Below are 16060 nucleotides of genomic sequence, written 5' to 3' on the forward strand. Positions count from 1 at the left end.
GGGCCTCGGTTTCCCCGCCGGCACTGTAGCTGGTGTGCCTCCACAGGCCCCCACAGCTGCCTGTCCCTCAGCAGGGGATTAGCCGCGCGCCGGCCTCTATCGCGCCATCAGCGCCAATCTCGGATCCGCTGAAGGAGGCGGCTTTACGCAGACAGACGCGCGATGGCGCTGAGTCCCCCCGGGCGCCGCCGTCAAGCGTGGCAGCGGAGCAGGGCCACGGGAGGCAGGGGCCCGGAGCGGCAGGCAGGCGGGCCCGGGGCCCCCGCAAGGCCCTAGTGTCCGACCGGGAGACGGGCCCGCTCATCCTCTCGGTATTTACCAAGCACCCGCCCCACGCTGTGGAAAATTCCCCGTGCTCAGGCCGCGCTGGCCGGACGGTCGCGGCGAGGAAACCGAGGCAGAGACGTGCACCCAGGGCCTGGGCCCGGCGGCTGGGCGCAACCACCCCTGCCCCTCGGCCAGCAACCCTGCCTTCCTCCAGGCTGCGGCAGGCCCGTGGCCCCGTCCCGCTGCGCGGTCACGTCCTGCTGCACCTTTCCCGAACGGGGGGCCAGTGTCCGGCGCCTCCCTGGCCGGGCCCCTGCCCTCAGCGCGGCGCCACGTCGCTGGACCCCATCTCTGCACAGAGGCTTTGCACTGTGGCCGCGGGCCCCGTGGTTCACCGCCAAGTCCGAGAGGCTGGGGAGGTGGAGAGCCGCCCGGCCCCCTCCTGGCCCCCCTTCCCTACCTTCTTTTTCAAAAACATAATTTATCTGTGTATTATCAAGAAATCCAGACACTTTAATCAGTGAGCTATGAAGTCAGAATTTCCATTCTTATCTGCGGGAGGAGTGGAAATAGAGGAGATAGCGGCCAGCGCCTGGTAGGGAATGCTAATGGAGGAGCCCGGGCCCCTGGCCACGGAGCCGCCCCTATCTCCCCATTATCAGGGCCCTATCTCGCCAACCATCGCGGCGCGGTAATGGGGCCAGTTCAACTTTCCGAGTTATCACAGGAGCTGGGAGCTGAAACCTGCGCCCGCCCGCCAGAGGCCCGGCCTGGGAGACGGGGCCGGGCGGGCAGCGGCTGGTCGAGCCCGGCGGGCGAGGGGACAGGCCTGCCTGGCCAGGCCGGGGGGTCCCCTCGGGCCTCGTGCCCTCTGCTCTCTGGGGACATGCTTGGTTTGGGTGGAGCTTGGCGTGGGCACAGTGCAGTGGGGAAACTGAGGCAGAGGCCCACCTGAGGGGTGCCCCAGGACTTCCTGAGCCGTGCCAGCCCCATTAAGAGGGCAGATAGTGTGGGGGGCCTCGGGGCCTGCAGGCTCCCCTCTGCCCCCTTGGGGTCTCATCGGGCTCCATGCCCCTGGAGCAGGAAATGAGGTTCCTCAAAACTCTGTCCCCAGAGGTCGCAGCTTGGCCCATTCACCTGCAGCCCCTCAGCGGCCCCAGGCAAGCCGGCGGCCCTCTGGGCCCCTGGTGGGGCACCCCGTCCACTTGGAGCAGGGAGCCCCCAAATCTGCCCATTCCACACCCCCGTGCAGTGAGCGTTGCCACTGAGAGGCAGCTGTGCATGGAACGGGGGGCACAGCTAACGGGGCCACGCTGGCCGGAGCCCTGGTTTGGCCTCTCTGAGTCCTGGAACAGTTCTGGGCGGGATCTGCAAGGGGCTGCTCCAGGCTGCTGGGAAGGGGCCCCGGCCAGAGCACCGAGGCCCGGCACGGGGGGGGTGGGGGGCCCTGAGCCTCGGGGCCCGAGCAGGCAGCGGGGGCTGGTGACAGAGAGCCCGTGGCTATGTGGGAGGAGCAGGACGCGGGGGACGTCTGCAGGGGCCGACAGCTCTGAGCTCGGCTTCTGCTTCCCGCGGCCGAGGTGTCCCCAGGCCCCTGGGCCCCTCCGTGGGGACTGAGAGGCAGCAGTGCTCTGCCCCCGCCTCCCGCGCCTGACCATGAGCTGGGGTCGAGGTGGACCAAAGCCATCAGGCGGGAGGCTGTGACAGTGCGACTGGGGGAGACGGAGGGGCTGTGTTCCGGCTCCAGGAGGCCCCTGCCCCCTTCCTTCCGGCTTTTTCCACAGCCCGGCTCTGCCCCTGCTCTGGCCCAGCTGGACCTCCAAAGTTGGTCTCCTTCCTCCCCCCACCCTCACCATTTAACAAGGGGGAAACTGAGGCTCGGGGAATTGTGGGAGGCCCAGGCACCCAGGCCCTGGACATGGAGCCCCAACGTGAACCTCAGAGGCAGCCCCGTGTCCCTATGACACCCCGATTTTGCAGAGGTGGAGGCTGGGAGAGTCTGCAAGCCTGAACCCCAGGACTCCGGGCCTGCCCTGGGGCGGGTGGGTGGAGCATACGCAGGCCCCCCCCCCACTGACAGCGCACCACTCAGGCCGGTGTGACCCTGTGTGACCCACTGTGACCCCGGCCCCCGCCCCTTGACCCGGCCCCCCCAGCCTCTATTTCTTTATGTGCAAAGTGGGCTGAGACCCTCGGGGGCGGGGCAGGAGGCTGACGGGCCCCACGCCTGTGGCTGCCTGTACAGGTGGGGAAACTGAGGCCCCAAGAAGCCAAGCCTGCTGGGGGAGGAGGGAGGTGAGGGGTGGCTGCTTGTCAGCCTCACCCCAAGGCCCGGCTCCACGCAGACCCCAGCCCGCAGGCTCCGGGGTCTCAGTTTCTCACAGGGCCGACCAGTAACGAGGGGCAACATGGGCAGAAGGGGGCCGAGCGGGCGTGGCCCGGGCAGGGCGCCCCGACCCTTACACATCCCGCCCCGCGGGGGCAGGCGGGCCAGGGCCTGCGTGGAGGCCCAGCCCTTGGGGGCTTCTGGGAGAACACTGGACATGCAACCACGGTCCGTGGCCGCAGCGCCTGTGAGCGCAGGGCCAGGCACAGCACTTTACAGTTTGCCTGGGGTCTCACAGATCCCACACGGAAGCCCCAGGAGGGAGGGGCTCTTAGTAAGCACTGGTTTCAAAAGTGGAAACTGAGGCACGAGAGAAGCCCTGTGCCAGGGGTCACGCAGGGCTGGACAGGCCTCCAGGCCCAGGGCTCGTCCGCGGTGGCCTCCGCCACGGAGGGGAGAGCAAAGCCCCGCACGGGCGACGGGCTTCCCTGGGCTCCCGCGCAGCCCCCCAGCGGCCCCCCCAGGGCGTGGGGGAGTGAGCAGCCAGGGCCCCCGACAGCTCCTACCGCGCACCGCCTCCTCCAGCCCCAGACACTGCCACCCCACCCTCCACAGTGCGCAAGCCAAGGCCGGGCGAGGCCACTGGCCAGGACCACCTGGCCGGAGCCACAGGGCCGGGAGGGGGACAGCTCCACAGTGCCCGAGGAGGCTGGGACCCGGCCCTCTCAGAGCTGAGCCACGCCCTCACTTCCACCTGTCCAGGCCCCTTGGGGCCCGCACGTCCTCCCGTGACACCCACAGCAGGCAGCTGGGGAAACTGAGGCAAGGAGATGCTCCACACTGCGGTGCGGCCCAGGCCGTTCCAGAACGTGGCCCCGCCAGGCCCCGCCAGGTCTGCTGTCCCTCCGGGGCCCTCGCCAAGCCCCCTCCTCCTCCAGGCCCCCGGGTCCGCCGCGTCGAAAGGGGCCGGGAATCCCAGCAGCCCCTGGGACCGTGGCCCCCGCCTGCCCAGCCCCCTGGCCCCTCAGCTGGCTTGGAGCAGACCCTTCCAGAGCTTGGGGGTCTGCTTTCACCTGAGGACAGGTGTGGAGGGGGGCGGGGGCAGCGGCCGCTGAGTGGGGCCCCACGGGAGGCTCTGGGGCCCCAAACACCCCCAGGCCGAGGAGGGGGCCTGAGCGGGAAGGGGCGCCGCGTGCAGGGGCGAGGCGATGGCGGGAGGGCCGAGCCGGGCACGAGCAGGGCAGGCGGGCGCAGTGCGTGCAGGGGCCCCGAGGCTGCCAGGGGCCTCCAGGGGCTGAAAGAAGGCGGCGGGCGCCTCTCCCGGCCTCGGCCGGGCACAGGCCCCGGGGAGGAGCTCAGCCCCCCGGCCCCCGACGGCAGCTTTCCGCCCACATGCCTCTCCTTCCCTGGCGGCCATGCGAGGTGCCTGCAGCTTGAAGTGGGCTGAGCTCTGAGCCACAGGGTCATCTGTCTCCTTCACAGCTGACCTCAGGCCCAGAGAGGCAGGGGCTTGCCAAGGCCACACAGCCGGGGCAGAGGCCAAGCTGCGCCTCGACAGCGGCCGTGTGTGGCTGTGGCCTCAGTTTCCTCTTCTGTAAAATGGGGCCAGGAGCTGTGGGGGCGGGGCCAGGAAGCAGCAAGGGCATGCCAGGCGGGCGGGCAGGGGCCCGAGCCGGGTGGTCAGCGCAGCCCGGCCCGCTCTACGGGCCGGCGATACCAACTGGAGAGGCAACAGCTGCCTCCGGGAGGGGGCCTGTGATGGCAGATAGGCTGCCCGGAGCATTATTCACCCGCCCGGCGAGCCCCAGGAACGTCTGGTTGGCATGGAAACAGGAGATAAGGGGCACAATTAATGGCATCGCCTTCCCTCCTCCTTTCTTCCCCGACTGACCCATTTAAATCTCCAGCGGTGCCCGGTGCCACGCTCGGCTCCTGCTGACCTCCGGGGGGGCCGGCTGGGGCGCGGGCCCCCAGGTGGGGCTGGCAGAGGCCTCCCTGGGGGCCAGCCCTGCCCAGGAAACGTCTCTCCAGAAGGAGGCCCTGGGGGGCACGGGCAGGGCTGGAGAAGACCTGGAGGGCCTCTGCCCCCCAGGCCCATTTCACAGATGTGGAGACTGAGGCCGGAGGGCTGGTGGGCAGAGGCGCAGTGCGATGTTCCTGGACCAACCGGCTGAGAGCACGGAGCCCGGCCGCCCGCACGCCAATTCCAGCTCCGGCGGTTCCTCGGGCGAGTAACGTGCCCTCCGTGGGCCTCAGCTTACCCAGACGTAAAATGGCGACAAGAAGAGGACCCGCGTGAAGTAACACGGGCCTGGCACACGGCGCACGCTGCAAGCTCTGTAACCATCAGCCGTTAGTAACGTGACGGTGCCCACCGGAAAAACGGACGTGCCCGAGCCCCAGGGCCGCGGGAGAACCAAGGCACCCGGGCAGGCCAGGGCGAGGCCGTGAGCGCGGGGGTCTAGCCCCAAAGCCCCGCTGCTGCAGAGCCCACCCGCCACGCCCAGGACCGCGTGGACGAACGTCACCGCGCCAGCCGGCCCCAGCGCCGGGCATCGCAGGTGCCGGGCCCTCTGGGGGAGGCGACCAGTGCCAGGTGCGGGCCAAGGCCAGGGCGAGGGCCGAGGCTGGCTGGAGGCAGCCCATGGGTCCTTGGCTGTTCCCTGGACGGCAGGCCCCCATTTTCCAGAGACGGGAAACCGAGGCTGAGGGCAGCACAGTGACGGGCGGCTGGGTGTCCGGGGCAACCCCTTCCCCACTTCCTTGCCACAACAGTGGGGGTGGCAGGCACCGTGGGAGGGGTCCTGGATGGGTGCGTGGGTGGCTCCGTGCAGATGGTCCCTCTACTTTTCGCAGAGTTGCAAGACGCCGCCCACCCGGAGTCCAGGTGCTCCTGGGGCTGGGCCGCCGCACGCGGCTGACCCAGCTTCTCCCCGGAACTGGCCCTCGCCAGGCGGTGGGCGTCAGGCTGCGGGGGAGAGCGGGCGGGCGACTTTGAAGCTCGGAGTGAATTAGTCATCCCGCGGCCTGCAATGATTTGTTTAATCGAACTCTGAGAATGTGTGAAAACCCTGGGAGACGAGCAGCTGCCGGGCTGCGCCCGCGGCTTCCGGAAGCCTCCGTCCTGGCTGGCCTGGGCCTTGGCATCTGGGGTCCACGGGCTCCGAGGGACCTTACTGCAAAGGGGCTCCCTGCCCGGCTCGACACCCCGGCCCAGCCTGGGAGGCCCCAAGGGCCCTGGGGGCCTGACCCAGAGAGGGAAACCGAGGCACCGCCTAAACCTGCACTGCCCTGCTGACCTCATCCTGCCCACCCGGGCTCCCCCCGCTTCCCCCGCCCCTCAGCCCCTCACCCTCGTGACAGCCATGAGGCGTACCCCATTTTTCAGAGTTGGAGCCTGAGGCCAGCCCTGGGTCCCTGGGGGGAAGCCTGCCCGCTGGCCTCTTCTGACGTGGGGCCACCACTGGTGGCTGCTTTCTCAGACCCTGACCACTAGACAGGCCCCATTGCCCCCCTCCTCTCTGCCTCAACTTCCCCCATTTGCTCTCCAGGGGCCCCCTGTCTCCCTAAAGATCCTGGGCCTTGACCCATGATCCTGCTCAAAAAGACATCCCCCCAAAACTCAGCCGGGATGACAGGACCACCTCGACTGGCCCTGCCCCCTGCCCCCTGCCAGCTACACTTCAAACGCCCCAACTAGCACCAACCCCACGGCCCAGGGGCTCCCCCTCCTCTCCGGGTGCCAGGCCTCGCCGCTATCTCGCACCATCTACTGGGAATCAGGGGCGGGGAGCACCCCAGGGGTGGGGTGGGCCCCCCCCCTCACCCCCCCCTCACCCCCCCCCTCTTCCCATTGCTCCTGGCCCGCACAAAGTCAGTTTTCTTTCATTTTGACGGACTGTACCACCAGAGCGCCGGGTGGGGGAGGCCCAACTTCTCCACAATGAAGGGTGTTCGGGGAGAAAACTGGCCCAGAGGGACCCCGCGGGCCTGCCCCTGCCTCTCCCCGGGCCGGGCCTCCCCTCGGCCCTGCCGACCCCCCTGGCTGCTGTTGCCTCGACCCCTGCCAGGCCTGCTGGCCCGAGATAAGGCCTCTTATCGCTCCTGGCGATCGCAGCCGCTTATCGCCAGCTCCCATCGGCCCGGGCGGAGGACAGGGGGCGCCCGGGGTCCGGCTGCGCCCTGGCCCGCGCCCCGGCCCGCGCCCTCCCCGCCGCCCGGGCCTATCGCCGCTGCCATCTGGCCGGCCAAGGCCGCGCTCCCGCGCGCCCCGCCCCCGCTCCCACGTTTGAAGTTAATAAATGGAAGCGCCTATCGCCGCCGCCATCGGGCGCGCGCCTTATCGCCCGGCACATCTATCTCCGCGCGGAACAAAAGGCGCAGAGGCGCGGGCAGCTGCACCCGGGCTCCTCGGGGCCCCCTCCCGGGCCCGCCCCTCCCCGCCGGGGGCCCGGCCGGCCACAGGTGAGGCGAGCGGGCCGGCGCGGCCGCGGGGGCCGCCCGCACAGGCGCGGGCGCAGGGCTGGCGGGCGCCGCCGCTCGGTGGCAATCGGCACCCTCATCTTAACGCGCCCGAGATCTGCCGGGGGGAGGAGGCGCCTGGGTCCGCGGCGGCAGGGAGGGCGCCCGCCTGCTCCCGGCCCCCAGGGGCGCGCGGGGGGTGGGCATCGGGGGCCGGCCCGCAGACCCCCCGGGGCCTCTGCGCCCCAGGCGCCGCGGCTGCCCCGGCCTTATCGGCGCTGGCGATCGGCTCCCAACCTGAGATCTGCTGCCCGCGCTATCTGCGTTTCTCATCACGCCGCGCACACACGCGCGCACACACCCACGAGTGCACAACCCAACAGGGCGCACGGGGGAGGAGGGGAAGGGGACAGCAGAAAGACGCCGGCGGCCCAGGGCCGCGCGAGTTGGACTACTTGAGCCTATGAGACAGAGCGACTTTCGGAAGCAGGTTCCGCTTGCGCGCTGGGGGCGTCGGCTGCCGGGCACGGGTTCAAGCCTGGGGTCCCCGTCTCCGGAGGGGACGCTCCCACGGGCGCGCACCCAGAGGCGTCTGGGGAGTGCGAAGGGGTCGTGCCCGGAGCCCGGAGGACCTGTCCGCCCCTCCCGCTGGCGGGAGGCAGCCCGCGCGGGGCAACTGGTCCCGGAGGCCACAAGTTATTGTTGGCGGGGGCGGGGGGCGGGTGCTTCCAGCGCCCTTATCGCAGGGACATCGTTAGCGTGGACGTGCCACCAAGAAAACTTGGACGCGCCCAGGGGCGACCCCGGCCCGCGTCCCCGGGCCCCTCCCCTGACCCGGAGTCGCCCCCCACCCCCAGCGGGGATTGCCGTGGACACCGATGAGCGCCCGTGTCGGCCCGTACGGCGTGAACCAGACATGAGGGGGGTGGGCCCTTCGGCCACCAGGGCGGGGGGGCGTCCGGGTCAGGCTTGGGCTGCGGCAGATGCACCCCCCAGCCCCGCGCTCTGCGGCCGGAGGCGGCCCCGCGCACTTGGCGGCGCATTTTCCAGCGGCCCCAGGTGCCCCCTCGGGTCTGCCCGGCTCCCTCCGAGATACACAGCCTGGGAGCGTCGCCGCGCGAGATAAGATCACAATTTCAGCCCGTCCCGACAGCGCGATCTTATCAGGGTGGGACTTGCAGAATGGAATATTTTAAACTTTATCTGGGCCCAATCGGGGCCGCCCTATCGGCCGCCCCATCTCGGGCGCGCGGGGAGGGCCCGGCCCCCGCCCCTCCCCGGCCCCGCGCGGACCTCCCGCGGCCGGACCCTCCCCCCCGAGGGCCGGACCCTCCGTGCCCGCGGCCGAGACGCGGGGGCCCGGCCGGCCGCGGAGATTGGATTACGGCGCGCTCGGCACTCGGCGCGGGGGGCGCGGCGCGGGTGAAGGTCGCGGCGCTGGCGCGGCGGCGGCGCGCGGCGGGCGGGGGTCGCGGGCAAAGTTTGACTCACGCTTGATCTGCCGGGGGTTGCTCTGCTTCCTCCGGGACATGTCTCCGGCGCCGCGCGCCCTCCCGGCGGCCGCCTCTAGCCCCTGGCGGGCGGCGGGCGGCGGCGGCGGCGCGGCGGGGCCGCGGGGCGGCTCATGCCCCCGGCCCCCGGGCTCCACGGCCTCCCCGGCCCGCGCCCCCAGCCCGCCGCGCCCGGGCCCGGAGCCGCCCGCGCCGCCGCGGAGGCCGGAGGCCACGGCCCTGCGCTGCGGGCGCGCCCGGCGGGCGGCGGGCCGGTCCGGCTGCGCTCCGCTCCGCGCGCACACGCCGCCGCCGCTCCGGCTCTTCTCAATGGACCCGCGGGCGGCGAGCGGACCCGCGGCCACCGGGAGGGCGAGCGGGGCGGGCTGCGGCGGGCGGCGCGCCGGGGGCGGGGCCTGCGCGTCACCGGCCCCGGCCCCGCCCCGGCCCCGCCCCCGGCTCGGCAGGGGCGCCCTGGCCCCGCCCCTCGGCGCGCCGGCCCCGCCCCCGGGCCGGCCCGAGTCCTCCCCGGCGGTGGCCCCGCCCCCCGGCGCGCCGGCCCCGCCCCCGGGCCGGCCCGAGTCCTCCCCGGCGGTGGCCCCGCCCCCTCGGCGCGCCGGCCCCGCCCCCGGGCCGGCCCGAGTCCTCCCCGGCGGTGGCCCCGCCCCCTCGGCGCGCCGGCCCCGCCCCCGGGCTGGCCAGGGTCCTCCCCGGCGGTGGCCCCGCCCCCCCAGCGCGCCGGCCCCGCCCCCGGGCTGGCCAGGGTCCTCCCCGGCGGTGGCCCCGCCCCCCCAGCGCGCCGGCCCCGCCCCCGGGCTGGCCAGGGTCCTCCCCGGCGGTGGCCCCGCCCCCGGGCCGGCCCGAGTCCTCCCCGGCGCTGGCCAGCCCCGAGGCCCGCCCCCTGCCATGAAGAGCCCTCTAGCCCCTGTCTCCCTGTTCGAGTCCTGAGTCTCTGCCCGCCACGTCTGGCGCGGACTCCAAGGTCCCCCCGCGGTCCCCCTCACGGTTTGGGCCCGGCGCTAGGCCTCTCTGGCTCCGCCCCTCCGCGGCAGCTCCGCCCCTTGACGCCGAGGCTGCGCCCCGCCTCGTGTCCCCGCCCCTCGGCGGCGCTCAGGCCCCGCCCCCCGCCCGCCCCAGATCTTCACGGCCCCGCCCCGCCCCAGGCCCCACCCCCTTGGCCTGCAACTCCGCCCCTCTCGGCCCTGGCCTCCCCTCTGGCCCCTTGTGCCTGGCGGTCCCCGCCGGGTTAGGACGTGAGGGCCTGGCTAGGACTCCCGTCTTCGCCTCGGCCAGATTTGGGGTGTGCAGCGGACTCTGGAGGGGACTCCCGGGCGGGGCTGCGATCTCTGCAGCCTCCATCCCCCAGGGGGCCCCCCAAATGGCGAGGGCCTCTGCCTTAGGGAGAGGGGGGCCCTCAGTCTTGCTCCCCTGCGCTCAGGCCTAGCTGGAATTCGGGGAGGGGGCGCGGAAGCCGGCGGCCAGGTGCCCGCTCCCCTGGCAGATGCGCCCCGGGCCTTGCCCCTGCGGCCTCTTTCCCCACCTGCTGGCAGAGGTTGGCGCGGCGCAGCCCCTCGGCGGGCCCAGGGGTCTCCCCGACCCCCACTCGGACCTGGAGCGCCCCAGGTTCCCAGCCCCTTGTCTGTGCCACCATTTTTAGTAAGGAAAGAGAGGCCCGGGGGATTCGCAAGCCCATCCAGTGTGGGGGCGTGGTCGTCCCCCCCCCCCCCCCCCCGAAGTGGACTGTTTCATTTAACGCGCCCTCTGCTTTACCCCCCACACTCACCGGAAGTGCAGTTAGCAGGGCCCAGGGCTCAGCCCCAGACTTTGCTGAGAAGCCGCTGGTCCCCGTCCAGCTGCGCTGGGTCTACCCTCCGCATGGCCGCCGGTCAGCACAGCCATCCAGCTCCCGGCCACTGGCCAGCCAGGCTAGCTGGACGCGGGGCCCCGGGCCCTCCAGCCTGCTTCATGGGGGAGAAGGGGAGGGCAGCTGAGGGGGCGGACCAGGGGAGGCGGAGCCTGAGGGGACAGTGGGGGTCAGAACCTGGGGGGGACAGAGCCTGGGGAGGGCACTGGTGGGGCAGAGCCTGGGGGAGGGCAACTGGGGGGACAGAGCCTGGGGGGGCAACTGGAGGATATGCAGTGCCTGGGGGGGCAGAGCTTGGGGGGGCAGAGCCTGGAGGAGGGCGGGGGGGGGCAGAGCGTGGGGGGCCTCTGAGCAGGGGACACACACAAAGCCTCCAGGGCCACCAGAAGCACGGAGAGGCAGGGAAGGGCTGGCCCCTGCAGCAGGGGCCTTAACCAGGGGCCACCAACCCCCAGGGGGTCCACGGGAAGATTTCAGGGGGTCTGTGATCTTGAATTGAAAATTCAAAAAACCATTATTCTTGTGGGGACGTGTTGGTGCAGGTGTGATGTATTTATGAAATAATTCACACTGTAGTGTGGACCTAGTAGGGTTTTTATTCTGATGTAGTGTGTTCGGAGGGCGGTGGAGAACTGCCTGCGAAAAGGTGGGTGAGCAGAGCAGATGTAGTTCAGGCTGAGCGCCTGCTTCCCATGTAAGAGGTCCTGGTTCAATCCCCGGTACCTTCTTTTTTTAAAGATTATTTATTTATCTTTTCTTCCCCCTGTTGTCTGCTCTCTCTGTCCATTCACTGTGTGTTCTGCAGCATCCGCTTGCATTATCCAACGGCACTGGGAAACAGCATCTCTTTGGTTGTGTCATCTTGCTGCATCAGCTTTCCGTGTGTGCGGCGCCACTCCTGGACGGGCTGCGCTTTTTCACGTGGAGCGGCTCTCCTTGTGGGGTGCACAACTTGTGCGTGGGGCACCCTTATGCAGGGGGCACCCCTGCGTGGCAGGGCACTCCTTGTGCGCGTGGGCCAGCTCCACACAGGTCAGGAGGCCCTGGGTTCGAACCCTGGACTCCCTATGGTAGACGGACACTCTATCAGTTGAGCCATGTCCACTTCCCCTCAGTATCTTCTTAAAAAAAAAGAAAAGGTTGGTAAGGATGGTGGAGATGGTTTTATGACGCTGTGGGAAAACTCGAATTTCTAAATATTTGCTGAAAACGACCATTTGAACAGATGTTGAGATGTGTTAGGCTATCAGATATTGAAATTATGAGAAAGCTATAAAAAGTAATTTTGAATAATCCTAAAATTTATTTTGAAGGCATGCCGATGTTGAGTGTCTGCTGCTGCATTCTGAGAAGTGGTCCCTCCTGGTTTTCATTTGACTGGCAAAGGGGTCCGGGGAAGAAAACAGGTTAAGAGCCCCTGGCCTGGCGCCTCCGGAGGGTGGGGGGCCCTGCCTGCCCTGTCATGTGGGTGCCTGGTTTCTGGAGCTAGAGAGAATAAGTGCCTGCTGCCTGAAGCCCCGGCCTTGTGGTCTTAGTTACGGCGGGCCCAGGACCCCGAGACCGCCCGTGCCAAGGGCTGTGAACCTCAGGGCCGCACAGCTGCACAGGTGCCTGGGGGCCTGACCGCCACCTTCCAGCCTCCCCACAGCCCGAGCGGGGAGCCACGAGCCCCACGGCCCAGGTAAGGAGGCCCTGGCTCGGGGCGGGGAGCCCCTTGCCAGGGGCGTGGGGGCACGCGGCAGTGCAGAGTGCCGGCACTGACCCCGGGGGTTCGAGGCTCGCTAACGCCCTGCCAGGCCGAGGCCCCTGCTCTCTCGTGGGACCCTTGAGCAACCCCCAGACAAAGGCCTGGCAACTATTTGGATGGTGTCAGCCACCCCAGCAGAAAGTGCAGAGTGGGGCTGGGGACACGGGAGAACTGTGAGTGCCCTGGAGACCTCTTCCCCCCGAGAGTGAAGTTTTCAGAGTCACGGCGGCTGCTGATGGAGAAGTGAGCTCCCCATCAGCAGAGGAGCGCAAGTCCGCTAGGCCAACCCAGAACGCCGGCCTTGGAGTGGGGACGGAGCCGGGAATGCGGCCCAATGTCTGTCCCCAGCTCTTCTGTTGCGAGGGTTGGAGGCTCAGGGGTCTGCCTAGCGTCGGCCCCGATTCTGGGTTCTGTTTCTGGGAAGGGTCTCTTGGAATCCTCACCCTCTCACACTTGGGGTTCCCCCCGGCCCCCCATGGCCTCTGCAGGGCTGCTGCCCTGCTCTGGCCTGGGCCTAAGTTAGCACACTGAACTGCCCTCGTGGATGGTGAGCTGGAAGCAGTGGCAGCACCAACACGGGGCCAAGGTCCCCAGCTGCCCAGTGAGCATCTGCAGACACAGTCTTTGTCATTATCACACAACCTGCTGGGGTGGGGTCTCTTATTATCCCCAAGTTAGAGAGGAAGAGACTGAGGTTCAGCGTGGTCCAGTCACTTCTGGGGACTCGGCAGCTTGGGGGCGGCAGGGCTGGGATATAACCAGGCAAAGCCAGTGTTCTGAACCTGGGGCTGGAAACGGGGAGCACGGGGTTCGAATTCTGGAGGCCCTCTGACCCTCACCTGGAAGTGGGTGGGGGCCCCTCTGGCTGTGCTGCTGCTGTGGTCTGGGCTCTGCCCTGTGAAGCCCCACCCAGGAGGGCACCCCAGGCATGGGCAGTGGCCATGGGTGGGGGAGGGGGTATTTGTGGCATCTCTCGTGCCAGGCCCCAAACACCCCTGGACTATGCGGGAACCATGGAATGTTCTAGAAACCCAAGAGAAGGGGATGTCCAATTGACCCTTTCAGGATGAAGAAGATGATCAAGAAAGAGGGAAGAAGAGACTTCTGGCAGAGAGAAGAGCTGGCTCAAGGGTAGGCAGCCCCGGGCCAGTGGGGGCTGTCCCAAGGCCAGGCCGGGCGGGTCCTGCTCGCCCCCATGGAGCTCTGAGACGCCCCCCTGAGATACCAAGGCCCCCGCCCCCTGCCCCAGCACAGTGACCGCCGCTGGCTCCCACCCTGGCTGAGTCCCAGCCCTTTGCCCTTCTGCCGGCCGCAGCCAGAGGGGCCTTCCCAGCAGCCCCTGCCATGACCCCGGCCCCGCCTCGGGGAACAGGGGCTCTGGCGACCCCGGGGCCTTTGTATGAGCCGCTCCTTCACGGCCTGGCCCCCTCCCCAGCAGCAGGCCCCACACGCCCCGGGCACGCGGCCGTCCTCCGCCGGCAGCCAGGACTGCAGGTGTGGACGTTTCCTCGGCGCCAGGCCCCGTGCCAGCCTCTGAAGGAGCGTCGGCGGCCTCCTCGGGGCAGCTCCCTGGGGAGGGGGCTCTCGGGACGCCCGCCTCTGCGGGTAAACCAAGGCTCCGGGAGGTGATGGCGTCGCCGAGGCCACACGACAGGCCAGCGGCCGAGGCCGGCTCGCACCTGGGAAAACCGCGTGCTGCTGTGGAAGAGCCGCCGCGGAGGCGGCGCTCGGTGCCGGGGTCACCTGCGGCCCCCCACGCCGGTCAGTGCGGGCCCTGGAGCCGCCCATCAGCCCTGGCTCTGCCGAGGGCGTAATCAACTTCCTGTTTCAGTAGCGCATAGTGAGCTGTGAGCACCCGCTGGCCCGGGGATGCCCGCGGCGAGGACGTCAGCGCCGACTAAGGCCGGCCCAGGAGGCTGGGGTGGGGGGAGGGAGGGGGCTCCAGCCACCCCAGACCCCACCCGGCAACCCTCACGGCTGGGGCTGGTTCGGGCCCTCAGGGGCCACCGGGCGCGTCCAGGGCATAGGTCCCACGTGCCCCCCTGGTTTCTCCACCGTCCGAGGGGCGGCCGAGCCCCCGACAGGCCTGGGACGGAGCGGGCGGCCCCCTCCGGCCCTCTGGCCCTGCTGCCCGGAGACCCCGCTTGGGCCCTGCGAGAGCCCCGTGCGACTGTCCACGTGGCCCCTGTGCGCCCGGCAGGGTGGGCCTTCAGGAAGTTCCGCCTGGAGGCCGCGGCTCGGGGGAGGGGCCGTGGGGGGCACGCGCCCGCTGGCCTTCACCCTCGCTCCTTCCTTCCTGCCTCCACAGCCGTCTCCGGCCCCCGGCCCCACAGCTACAGCGGCGTCTACACAGCGCCAGTGGAGACAGAGCTCGGTGCCCAGGAGCTGTGCCGCCTGCCAGCGTCAGGGCCGGGCGGCCGGCAGAGGCAGGGAAAGGGGAAGCGCCCACGGAGGCGGCGGGGAGGCGGCGGGGGTGCCCGCGGGCCCCGGCCCGGGCGAGACCCCTCGGCTGGCTTCAGCTGCCCCGTGGAGGGGCTGGCGGGGAGCTGTGAGAGGAAGCCCCATCGGTTTCCAGGGAGGGGACACGGGAGCCGGGAGGTGCTGGTTTGGAAAGGAAACGGGCCCACATTCCAGGCTCCTTCGCCAGAAACTGATTAGGCAAGGAAGCGGCGGCTCAGGGCTGGGGGGCACCCGAAGGCGCACTGCTGAGGCCGCGGTAGCATCTCTGGGAAACGCCAGGCCCGGGCAAGCCCGTCGGCGACTGTCCAGACCGGAGCCCTCGATCCGGAGGGCCTTGTCTCTCGAGCGTGTGGCAGGGACCACGGAGAGGGGTGCTGCCCGGAACGTTCCAGAGAGACTTGCTCTGTGGCAGCGCTGTGGCTCAGAGATGGGCAGGGGTGGCCCAAGGCGGCGAGGCCGGGGACGCGGGCCCTCAGGGGCTGGGGAGGCCCTCCCGGCTTACGAGGGGGGAAGGCGGGCTCAGGTCCACAGCCAGGACCCCCGTCCCAGGGCAGTGCCGGGCCCGCTGGCCCCCCGAGCCGCCTGGGGCAGGGGCCGCCGTGAGGACCCGGCCCCTGAGCGCCAGCCCTGCCGGCACGCGTCGGCTGAGGGGGGCGCCGAGGACCGCTCGAGGAATGCCCTTGGGCCTGCTGCGCCTGGGCTGCCCACAGGTGCCACCGGCCCGTTGGCACACCTGTCTGTGGTGCTGCCGTGGCAGGCGGGCTCCCGGCCCTTCTGCTTTCTCTTCCCCCGTGGCCACGGGAACCCACGGAGGCTCCTCCCTCCCAGGGGCCGCCCCCCTCGCTTCCCAAGCACAGGCCCACGAGGTGGGGAAACTGAGGCTGGGGGCGGCGCAGTCCACCCCACCTGGAGTGCCCTCAGGGAGAGCCGCGGGTGGATGGGGGAAACCTCGGCCACGGGGTGTGGCCCGGCCCCCTCCGCTGCCCTCAGGGCCTCCCGCGCTGGGCGCACGCGGCCCCTCGCCCTGGGCGCTGGGACGGCCCTGGGGTTTCCCCGGGCGGCGCGGGCCGAGGCGTGGCCTGCTCACGTCCAGCCTGGGGCCTTGGGCACGCGGGGGCTCCGGGCAGGAGGCCGGTGGCCTTGAGCCGCCGCCCGCAAGGCCACGCTGTCGTGCCCGGGCACGCGCTGCTCTGTGGGAAAGGGGCTTGGCCTTGGGCGACGGGAAGGGGGGACAGGCCTGGGAGTCCCGGCCCGGGGGCTTTGGTGACACTCCCCACAGCACGGGCCTGGGGGCCTCGGGGCCTGAGGGCGGGCTGCCATCTCCCAGGCCCGTCGCCCACCTCCAGTGCCGCGCCTGGCGCACACAAACCACGAGCTGCGCATGCCCTGGACTGACGGACATGTGGGGACCGGGGACTCAGGGCTGGGCCCACACCTGGCAGACA

The 16060-nt window shown here is 70.4% G+C and overlaps 2 protein-coding genes across 3 annotated transcripts in view; one reads left to right on the forward strand and one right to left on the reverse strand.

Annotated features, from left to right (window-relative positions):
• Window positions 1–8684, reverse strand: part of ZFPM1 (zinc finger protein, FOG family member 1) — a 56731-nt gene extending 48047 nt beyond the window's left edge. For both annotated transcript variants that reach the window (XM_058279592.2, XM_058279591.2), the window contains exon 1: window positions 8546–8684. In XM_058279592.2, coding sequence (XP_058135575.1) covers window positions 8546–8585 — 40 coding nt within the window. In that variant the 5' untranslated portion in view covers window positions 8586–8684. The remainder of the gene's footprint in view (window positions 1–8545) is intronic.
• On the forward strand, window positions 8584–9492 carry LOC131274266 (basic proline-rich protein-like). Its single transcript, XM_071209520.1, has one exon. It carries the CDS (start codon window positions 8584–8586, stop codon window positions 9490–9492), a length of 909 nt encoding a protein of 302 aa, XP_071065621.1.
• Window positions 9493–16060: the final 6568 nt, after the last annotated feature.

The sequence above is a fragment of the Dasypus novemcinctus genome, chromosome 18 (assembly GCF_030445035.2).
Source record: "Dasypus novemcinctus isolate mDasNov1 chromosome 18, mDasNov1.1.hap2, whole genome shotgun sequence".
NCBI lineage: Eukaryota > Metazoa > Chordata > Mammalia > Cingulata > Dasypodidae > Dasypus > Dasypus novemcinctus.

Bases quoted from the DNA above. Each gene is read 5' to 3' on its own strand.
- LOC131274266 (XM_071209520.1), top strand. From the start codon at position 8,584: ATGTCTCCGGCGCCGCGCGCCCTCCCGGCGGCCGCCTCTAGCCCCTGG.